General features: G+C 60.9%; 2 protein-coding genes across 5 annotated transcripts; one reads left to right on the top strand and one right to left on the bottom strand.

Annotated features, from left to right (window-relative positions):
• Positions 1 to 974: 974 nt before the first annotated feature.
• On the bottom strand, positions 975 to 7458 carry FIZ1 (FLT3 interacting zinc finger 1). Of its 4 annotated transcripts, XM_027097341.1 has the most exons (4): positions 7036 to 7458; positions 6012 to 6444; positions 4157 to 4496; positions 975 to 3182 (listed from the first exon to the last, which is right to left on the bottom strand). In XM_027097341.1, the coding sequence occupies exons 2-4, from the start codon at positions 6359 to 6361 to the stop codon at positions 1983 to 1985; spliced, it is 1890 nt and encodes a 629-aa protein (XP_026953142.1). In that variant the 5' UTR covers positions 6362 to 6444; positions 7036 to 7458; the 3' UTR covers positions 975 to 1982. The 4 variants fall into 4 exon arrangements, with proteins under 4 accessions (XP_026953142.1, XP_026953140.1, XP_026953144.1 ...); XM_027097339.1 differs by lacking the exon at positions 7036 to 7458 and having other exon boundaries at positions 6012 to 6736; XM_027097343.1 differs by lacking the exon at positions 7036 to 7458 and having other exon boundaries at positions 4996 to 6129.
• Positions 6203 to 9564, top strand: ZNF524 (zinc finger protein 524). Its single transcript, XM_027097356.1, is given in 4 exon segments — positions 6203 to 6225; positions 8507 to 8653; positions 8655 to 8714; positions 8716 to 9564. Coding segments are annotated over 3 exon segments (786 nt in total). The 5' UTR covers positions 6203 to 6225; positions 8507 to 8545; the 3' UTR covers positions 9334 to 9564.
• The last annotated feature ends 359 nt before the right edge of the window (positions 9565 to 9923 follow it).

Below are 9923 nucleotides of genomic sequence, written 5' to 3'. Positions count from 1 at the left end.
CACAACACACGCTCTCACATTCCACCTCCAGAATTCATCTTGGGCTCACCTAGTTCTGTCCATCCCTCTGCTCCAGGTCCCCACACCCCTCTCCTGGTGGACTGCAGTAGCCTCTGCTGCATTCACTCTGCCCCCTCCAGTCCCTTTTCCACTCAGCAGAGGGACCCTTGGAAAGTAAAAGAGTGGTCACATCCCTTCACACTTACAGTCTTGCTTGCCATTGCCCACAAAGCACAGTAAAATGCCCATCTTGGCCCACCAGGGTCTGTGTACTCTGACCCCTGCTTACCTCTCCACCTCATCTCACCCCTCCCTCCCCTCCTGGGCTCATCTAGGTGTCCACCTGGCCGGCCCCTCCTCGACCTTCTGGTCTCAAATCAAATGCGACCTCTGCAGAGAAGCCCCCCCCCCCCCAACCTCCTCCCTGCTGGACCACCCCACCTAAGGTGGCACAGCCCAGCCACTCGTTTTCTTAAAGAGTTATTTTGTTCACTGATGGATCCCCAGAGGGGGTGACAGCACCTGGCACTCGGTACCGGAATGTAATCTAGCCCGTAGGAGACAATCTGAGGGGCCCGCCCATCCTTAGATGGGCGGATCCTAATCTAGGGGAAGGATCTAGCGGCTAAGGTACAAATTTGGTTGCCTGGGAGACAGAGTCTAAGGGGCGGGGCCTCTTCCTAGGGGTAGGACGTCTGTAAAGAGTTTGGTTTTCAGGGGGCGTGTCCTATGGGATTGAAGGTTTCTAGGGGGCATATCCGTCCGCTGGAGGTGGATTTTGTAGTTAAGATGCAGGGTTTCACTTAGATGAGATCTAAACCATCTCTGATATTAAAAGGGTCAGGCACTGTCTAAAGGACTCGAAGTTTCTCGGGTGGAAGGAAAGATCTGCCTCTATTTAGGAGGCCTGTCCTGAATCAGAGGGGGAGGAATCCCCACCTACCTAAAGCCAAGGATCAGAAAATGAGACGGCGGTAGCTGACAGGACGAGGTTTATTGGGGTCCAGGAGACACTGGGGAGTGGGATAGGGGGCAAGGTCGAGGCTCACAGGGGGAAACCCCCTAGCCAAATCCCCCTTCTCCTTGGGGTTGGGAAGAACACAGAGACAAACTGACAGACATGGAGAGAAAGACCGACAGGTGCTACAGCAGAGTGGGAGGGATACCCCAATGTCCCCCACCTCCCACTCATGAGTTCACATAATGCGGAATGACGTGGACCTGCCCACACGCTAGAGGAAGGGGAGGAGTGCCTGCCGTATGCATTCTAAGGAGGGTGGGGCGCAGGTGGCAACCTGGAGCAGCCCATTCCAGTGGACAGGGCGTGGGGGTATGTGTATCTGGATCAGTCCATCCTACTGGGCGCAGGGATTTTGAACCAGGCTATTCTAGTTTTTTGGGGTGGGGGAGATCATTAGGGTCGATCCATTCCTTAGTAGGGGAGGGAGACCTAATTGGGGAAGGGGTTGAGGGCAGGGGGCAACTACCCTGGTCCTCTTTCCGCATAGGGAATAAAGTCGGGGGAGGGGAGAGGCAGATTCCGGCTATATCCTTTATCTGGGGGCACCAGTGACTCTGGTGGGTGGCATTGGGAGGGGATCCAGGGAAATCCGGGGACATGGCTCCCCCCCCCATTCTCCGGATCAAGGTCGTCGGAATGATGGCTCTTAGGGAGAGGGCCAGTCTTCCCTTGGGGGAGGGGTGCCCATCTTTTATTATTTGGGCCCGCAAGATGAGAAGTACTTGTGGAGACCCATTTCTCCCGCAGCTTAGGAGCCTGTTGATTTGGGGTGCTCAGCACGCATTCCAGGGGCCTGGAGCTGAGGAATCTCTCCGTTTATTCGCTGCCCCCCAGCTCAGGGGCCCGTGTCTGGGTCTGGAGGGCCGGGGCCTCCCTCGTGGTCCCTAGGTCCCTTGGCCCGGGCCCTGAGTCCAGCCCTCGGGAGGGGTGGTCTAGCGGAGGGGCGCACGGCCTGGCCACGTCAGTCCATGCCCCGGTGCAGCTTCAGGTGCCTGGAGAGGTTGCTGAGCGTGATGAAGCCCTTGCCGCAGATGTGGCAGGGGAAGGGCCGCTCGGTGCCGTGCAGCAGCCGGTGGCGCTTGAGGTAGCACTCGTGGCGGAAGAACTTGCCGCACTCCAGGCACGGGAACGGCTTCTCGCCCGTGTGCACCAGCACGTGCCGCTCCAGGTCCCGCGGCGAGCGGAACAGCTTCTCGCACTCGGAGCAGCCGAAGATCTTCTTGCCGCGGCCCGAGCCGGACGCAGGCTCCCCAGACGCGGGCTCCCTCTCCGGGGCGGGCGCCGCCGCCTCCTCCGCACCGCCGCCCTCGCCGTGGCTGGCGCGCCGGTGCTCCTCCAGGGCCGCCAGGGCCGCGTAGAGGGCCCCGCAGTGGCCGCAGCCGTAGGTCGCGGGGCGCGAGTGCGCCTCCAGGTGGCTGGCCAGCGCCGCCGCCGACGCGAAGAAGGTCCCGCAGTCGCACTGGTAGAGGGTGTCTTCCGACGGCTCGGCCGCGGCCGCGGGCGCAGGGGCCTCCCCGCCGCTCTCGGGGAGCAGGCCCCCCAGCTCGGGCACGCCGCCCCCGGCGCGGCCCAGGAGCAGCCTGCCGTCCCAGGCCGGCTGAGCCTCGCCCGCCTCCGCAGCGCCGCCCTCGCTGGCCGTCTCGGGCACGGCGCCAGCCCCGGAGACCCAGGCCTGCGCGGGGGGCGCGCCCGGTCCCTGCAGGTCGTGGGTCAGCTTGTGCCTCTCCAGCAGCGCGGGGGCGTTGAAGTCGCGCTCACAGCGCGGACACTTGAAGGGCTTCACGTCGGTGTGCGCAGCCCAGTGGGCTGCCAGCTCGCGGCCCTGGTCGAAGCGCCGCGCGCAAGCACCGCACGCGAACGGGGGCAGTGAGGCCGCCGCCGCGGCCGCCGCCTCCGCCAGCCCCCAGCTCCCCGGGCCCGCGCCTGCCCCCTCTGGGCCCTCTCCGCCGCCAGCCCCCGCGCCCCCGCACACCGAGCAGGGCCCCACGTTGCAGCAGACCGAGCAGGGAGCGCTCAGGGCGGGCAGGCCTGGGCCGGGCTGCAGGGGGGACGGGAGCACCCCACGGTGCTGGCGCTTGAGGTGGCGGCCCAGGCTGGAGCGCGAGGAGAAGCGGAGCTCGCAGACTAGGCAGCAGTAGGGCTTCTCGCCAGTGTGGACGACCTGGGAGGGCAGGAGGAAGAGCCCAGCGTCAGGGCTGAGGGTCTAGCCCGCGGGGCAGATTTTTGGCCTCCCAGAGAGATGCGGAGGAAGCTCCCTGCCAGGTCCACAGGGCCAAGATCTAGCTTCAACCCTCTCATTCTTGTTCTCTGCTTCCGGCCACGTTAGCATGCTTTTGGCCCCTCCAGCCTCAGGATCCTTGCACTTGTTGTTCCCTTTGCCTGGAATGCTGTTCCATGGTGGATTCCTGCTCTTCCTTCAGGCCTCAGCTCAAATATCACCTTGCCCTGACCTCCCCCTCCCCCACCGTGTGGTAGCCCATAGCTCTCCCCTCTTTACTCCTACATATCAGATGGTTATTATTGCCGTTGTTTTAACTTCCTTCCCAACGCTTCTCCTTTCCCAGATCATCCTTGCCTGTGTATCTGCTTTCTTGCTGATTGTCTACCTGGCTATGGACCACTCGCAATGGAATGTAAGTTCTCCGAAGGCGTGGACTTTATTGATTTCACCTTGGCATCCCAGGTGTTGGGAGCAGGGAAAACATTCAATAGGTAATTGCTGAGTAAAGGAATTAAGTACATACGTGGTAAATCTATGTTTAAAAATGGTAACGGAATGATGAGCACAAAGTTGCAGACGCTGGCATATGAGAAGGGGCATGGGAGAGGGGAGGTGCATAGAAGTGGGGCAAATTTACTATGAATGTTTAAGTTCCTGGGTTGGGTGGAGCCTGAAATAGAAACAACTCATGCTTTGACTGGTCAGGGTGCTTCGATGAAGAGGGAAGGAGGGAGGGAGGGAGATAGAAATTTTCTTAGGGGCCAGCTGTCTGTTGCCCATAGTGGGTCCCCGGGGCTCCAAGGGCGAGTCCAGCCCAGGGGGGCCAGCTGTCTGTTGCCCATAGTGGGTCCCCGGGGCTCCAAGGGCGAGTCCAGCCCAGGGAGGCCAGCTTGGGGCCGGCCTGCAGGACTCACCTGGTGGTGCAGCAGGCCGGTGGAGTCTCGGAACCCCTTGGGGCAGGCGGAGCAGCGGTAGGGCCGCTCGCCGGTGTGCGAGCGCAGGTGGTTGGCCAGGTTGAAGCTGTGCTTGAAGCCTTTGCCGCAGCGCGGACACGCGTGAGGTTTGAGCGCAGTGTGCCGAGCGAAGTGGCGCCGCAGGTCCGAGCGGTAGCGGAAGCTCTTGCCACACTCACTGCAGTGAAACGGGACGCGGGGGGCAACAGCGGGCGGAGCCGGGGCAGGGACCGGGGTCGCTGGCAGCGGGGCGTCATCCATGGTGGCGTGGTGCGAGGGCAGTGGCGGGTGGGGGCTCTCTCTGGAGCGGGGAGACATGGAGTGGGGTAAGGGGGCCACGTCCCCATCAGCCTCCCCCTATCAGGCTCCTTGGACTCACAGACCTGTGAGGCCCGGCCTACTACCTTATAAGCCATACCCATCTACCCAAGCCACACCTACTGCTCTTTAAGCCCCTCCCACTCTCCTACAACCCCTTCCACCACTCATCTAGCTTCCTAATCACTTCCAAGTCACTTCTAAGCCACTGAATGCTTTCAAGCTCTCCCCTTCTTTGTGAATGAACTCCCGCCCCGCTCTAAGCCCCGCCGAGTGTGGTTAAACCCCGCCCACTCGTGTTCAGGTCCCGCCTACCCCTTCCAAAGTCTCCATGTTGTTCCTGAAGCCTCTTATATTCCTTGACAAGCCCCTTCCCCTCTGAAAGGCACTCCCACTCTTTTTTGAAGATGAAAGTCATCTTCAGATGAAGATTGACGACAATCTTAGCCAGTGACAGTATGAAAATTTGGGGCTAAGCGCACCTGAGTCAACCTTCCAGGGAGACCAGGCCTAGTCCTGGAACCTTGGATAAAGCCAACTGATTCTCTTTCCATCTGCAAAATAGGAATAATGGGAGAACCTACCTCATGGAGTGGTGGTGAGGACTAAGCAAACTTGTGGCCATGCGTGCGGCGTGCTTACTGACGCCTGTGCACAGCAAAGACTCAACAGGTAAGCTGTTTTGATTACCACTATCTGCAAAGCTCCTCCGAGTTTCCTCTTGAAGTCCCCCATCTCTTCCTCACTAAGATCCGCCTCCTAAACCCCACTCAAGTTTTCCTTTAAACTCAGCCTTTAAGTAAACCCCTTCCTTTCCAAGACCACCTGCCACTCTACCTCTCTTGCCATCTCAGCCCTTCCTCGCTGACACCCTCCTCATCCTAAGTCATTTCACCTGCAATATAAAGACTTGCTATTTCCACTACGACGCCCCAAATTACACGCTTAAACCCCACCCCCTCACTATGTCCACCACTTCCTGAAAGCCACATCCCTAGACAAACTCCACCCCTTCTACTCTAAGCTCCTCCCACCTCCACACTGAACCCCTTTACCCCCCTCAGCCCCAATTAGGACCCTTCAACCTAGGGCCCTCCTACCATTCTCACTGAGCCACGCCCCTTTGTCAAACCTCACCCCTTTGCCTAAGCTCCTCCCACTTTCTACCCACAGTCCCGCCCATTTCCACTCTAAACCACGCCCACCCATTGCTCCGCCCCAGCCACCACTAAGCCCCGCCTCCTCCCCACCCAGTCGCCCGCGGGACTGAGCCCCCCTCCCCAGTCAGCTCGAGGACCCAGGCCCCTAGAGTCGGCCTTTTGTACCCCTCCCCCCTGTCCCTAAAAGGTGCGGCCCCGGGCGCCCGGGGCGGGGGCAGGTCAGGCTAGACCCGCAGTCGGGCGAGTCCACCTTGCTCGTACGGAGCGGGGGTTCTGGAGCCCTGAGGCGGCCCCGGGAGGCCGGGAAAGTCAGTCGGCTTTCCTCTTTAATTACTTACACCTCCCTCTGGGCGCCGACATTTTGGGCAGCGGGGGTAGCGTCACTTCCACCCGGGGGGCCCCTCGACTTCCGCCTCGGCTCCCTTCTCCCCCGCACTCCCCCTTTCTCCCGCCTTCTTGGCTTCCCTCCTCCCCGCCGCCCTCCCTTCTCTCTCTTTCCCGTCCCTTTCCCAGCTACTGGAGGTTCGAGAAGCCAGGGTGGCGCCATCTTGGGTGAGGGCATGGAGAAGGGGCGGGGTTTAGGGTGGCCCCCGGCGCCATACAGACTAAGGGCAAAAAGCTCAGCGCGCGCGGCCTCTTCCCTGCGGTATCGACGCTGGCGGGTGTTAACATAGATGAGGGCTGACATGATTCCCTTTTCGCAGCCTCAGGCTCCTCCTGGGTAGGATGTAGAGTTGCATCAGGAGAAGAGAGAAATCGAAGTTCGCTGATCTGCGATACAGATAGGAGGATAGAGCAGGCTCCATCTTGTGCTTAGGCTTCCCGTGGGCTTTGAAGCTAATCAGGCGCCATGTTAATTACGGGAATGAGGGGCCATTTTCCCGCTCTTTATCCTTTCGGTACCTTTCTTTGATTGGGTCACCCGGCTGGGTGCTTTGTGGGAGGAAAGACATTTCTATGTGTTTGGGATGTGTTGGTGGGGTAATTTCCCGTTCGGGGCTAGCGAGGGCGACGGGTGCGCAGGCGCGGTTTGCCGACGGGGATATGACCGGCTCTTAGGACCCAGCGGGTCCCCTTTGTTCCCCGCGGGCGCGGGCCCGACGGGGAGGGGGAGGGGAGGGAGGGGCCGACCGGCATCCGCTCCGAGGGGCGGGGCAGTCCCGCGCGCGCGCGCCGCCGAGGGGCAGGGCCCCCTCGCCCCCGCCCTTTCCCACGCGCCGGCCCCGCGCCCCCGCGCGCGCACACCCGCGAGTCCAGGCGACATGCAAATGAGGTACCCGAGAGGCGGGGGGCCCGGGTGGGGGGAGAGGAGCGGAGGGAGGGGAGGCCCGGGGCCGCGCGCTCCTGGAGCGCGCCCCCCACCTGCTTCTGCTCTTGCGCTCGCTGAAGCGCGCGCGCCGACCTCGCGCCCCGCGGAGCCGGCCCGCCTGGGCGCGCGCGCGCAGACCCCCTTCCTGGCGGCCCTCGCCGTCCGCGGCCCGGCGCCGTTCATTGGCCGCCGCCCCCGCAGGGCCCGCCCCGCGCGGTCGGTGCTCACGGGCGCGCGCCTGCACCGGGGTGGAGGAGGGCGGGGGTCAGGGGCACCGTTCCAGAGACCCGTGTTCTAGTCCAGGCAACCCCAACCGAGCGAGCCGTGTGATCATGGAAAAGTGGCTGCCGTTCTCTGGACCTTAATCTGTGTGCTTGTTCCAGTGGGGTGCAGTGGCACCTGTAACCCCTAATCCTAACTGCACCTGTGCTCTCCTCCCCCTCCACTTTATTACTCCCCAGTCCCATGGTGGTGTTCGTGATGGTAGTTCATTTGGTGCTTACTATATATATGCCGACCAACAATCCTGCTGTATCCATTTTACAGAGGTGGAAACTGGCTCAGATAGGCAAAGCCACTTGTCAATGAACGGTAGAGCTGGATTCAAGCGCAGGACTAAGGGACCTGTGATGTCCCTTGGGTCCATTACTTCCCACTCCCTGGGCCGTTGGGGTCCATGAGATTAAGTCTTGGCCCTGCCACGTACCGCCAGAGGGAGCTGGGGCAACTGATTTCACTTTCCTGTGCCTTGGTTTCCCCATTTGCAAAATGGGCGTGATATACCCTTATTCAGAGAGTTGGTGTGAGGCTTAGCTGCTCACCGTGATAATAAGAGCTAGTATCTCCTAAGCACTTCCGTGTACTGAGCACTTTATGTGCGAGTAGGTGGAAGTATTCATCCTGTTTTGCAAAAGGCTTAGCTGACGCTCAGAGAGGTGAGCACCTTGCCCAAGGGCACTACACAGAGAGTAAGTAACAGACTCAGGAATCGAACCCAGAACCTCTGGCTCCAGAGCCCACACCCTTTAACAGCTCTGATATATGTCCACATCCACAACTTAGGGGCAAACATCACCTGGGACCAATCCCTTTCTTCTTCCAGTCCTGACCCCCCTTCTCTCCCTCTGTCACTTCTGTCAGAAGGAGGGACAAAAACATTTCTGAGGCCTCTGTAGCTCTTCTGTTTGATGGGTTCTCTGTTTTGAGGATCGAAATACTCGCCTGCACCCTCAGTTGGACTCTATCCTCCTTGGAAGATTTTTCTGTATTTTGGCTCAAGTTGACCCTGAATGTCTAGGAGGGGTTAGGGAGGTCTGGGAGACACCTGTGGGGCTCAGGGAAGTGCCTGTTTACCAACTGGTACAGGATTATCTTACTATTTTACCCACTAGTGTGGTTTGTGCGTCCAAGTGAATGTTGGCCGCGCCCAGGTCGACAGACTCGGACCCAGGGATGGCGAGGATTTGGGGGACAAGGGCGCTCCATACCCTCCTGCACTGACGGCTACCCCTTCTCTCCTCTTAGCCCGGCTCCAGTGCCCAGACCCAAGCCCCCCACTGCTCAATGGACACGCCCAGCCCAGACCCGTGGCCTTCGCCTTTGCCCGGGGAAGAAGAGAAACCTCTGGCCTTACCTCCTCCTGTTCCCCGGGGCCGCCGAGGCCGACGTCCTGGGGGGGGGCACCTCCTCGAATCGGACTCTTAAGGCATCCCTTCCTCGCAAGCGGGGCCGCCCCCCCCAAGTCGGGGCAGGAGCCCCCACTGGCACAGGGGGTGACAGCCCCGGTGGGCAGCGGCGGTAGCAGTGACCTCCTGTTGATCGATGATCAGGGTGTGCCCTACACAGTCTCTGAAGGGTCAGTAGCAGGCGGGCCTGAGAGCTCTGGCCCTAAGAAGGCCCCGCACTTCTGCCCGGTGTGCCTTCGGGCCTTCCCCTACCTCTCCGACCTGGAGCGCCACAGTATCTCACACTCAGAGCTGAAGCCGCACGAGTGCAAGGATTGCGGCAAGACCTTCAAGCGGTCCAGCCACCTGCGGCGGCACTGCAACATCCATGCCGGCCTTCGGCCCTTCCGCTGCCCGCTCTGCCCCCGCCGCTTCCGAGAGGCGGGCGAGCTGGCCCACCACCACCGCGTCCACTCCGGGGAGCGCCCCTACCAGTGCCCTGTCTGCCGGCTGCGCTTCACCGAGGCCAACACGCTCCGGCGCCATGCCAGGCGCAAGCACCCCGAGGCCATGGAGGCACCCCTGGGTCCTCGGGACCCAGGACCTGAACCACCGTGGGACGACGAGGGTATCCCGGCCACGGCAGGGGCCGATGAGGAGGAGCTGGAGGGGAAAGAGCTGGCTTGACCCCCACCCCCGGCCACTGCTCCCCAGGCCAGGTTTAGAGCTGGGCGCTCAGCTGGCACTGAACCTGGGCAGGGAAACTGGGACACATTCTTGTCTGGTAGTCTTCCTGTTGTGGGAGAAGGTCGAGGGTGAGGACGTCCACTTCCGGGTCCTGCAGCCTTCTGCCACCCTCCCTCGGACTGACAGGCCTGTGGAGGCAGGGGCTGTGGAAATAAATATCTGCCTACTGGCTTCCTGTGTGTGTTCCGTGATGATCCCAGGGCTGGCGCCCCTCTTCTCCTCCCTTCAAATGTTCTTCCCCGCTGCACCACCCCCTTGTCATGTGCCTCGTTAGCTTGGCGCTAAAGACTGGCTTGGGGGAAGACTTTGACGCTTCTCCCATCTCCAGTGGACCTCAAAGCACTCCCTCTAAAGATCCACTCTTAACATTGAACCTTCTGTGCAAACGTGACTCTAGGTCCCCCGCCAACCCCCGGCGCCGTTCTAACCAGATTCCCGGAAATTCTGCAGCCATCACTTTGGCCCATCTCTGTCCTGGCACTGTTTGCAGAGAAACACTGAGTTGAGGGTTGTGTGCGGGAGTAACCACT

Source organism: Aethalodelphis obliquidens, unplaced genomic scaffold, assembly GCF_003676395.1.
Source record: "Aethalodelphis obliquidens isolate GAN/ISIS:26980383/991018 unplaced genomic scaffold, ASM367639v1 scaffold113, whole genome shotgun sequence".
Classification (NCBI taxonomy): domain Eukaryota; kingdom Metazoa; phylum Chordata; class Mammalia; order Artiodactyla; family Delphinidae; genus Aethalodelphis; species Aethalodelphis obliquidens.
This window is presented reverse-complemented; position numbering and strand designations above follow the sequence as displayed.

What these genes read in the sequence shown, in the direction of transcription:
- FIZ1 (XM_027097341.1), bottom strand. Translation starts at nt 6,361, where the DNA reads ATGTCAGCCCTCATCTATGTTAACACCCGCCAGCGTCGATACCGCAGG. An exon ending in GTCGGCGCCCAGAGGGAGGT is followed by an intron (nt 4,497 to 6,011) that starts GTAAGTAATTAA and finishes TCCCCGCTCCAG; the next exon opens with AGAGAGCCCCCACCCGCCAC. An exon ending in CCGGCCTGCTGCACCACCAG is followed by an intron (nt 3,183 to 4,156) that starts GTGAGTCCTGCA and finishes CTGCCCTCCCAG; the next exon opens with GTCGTCCACACTGGCGAGAA.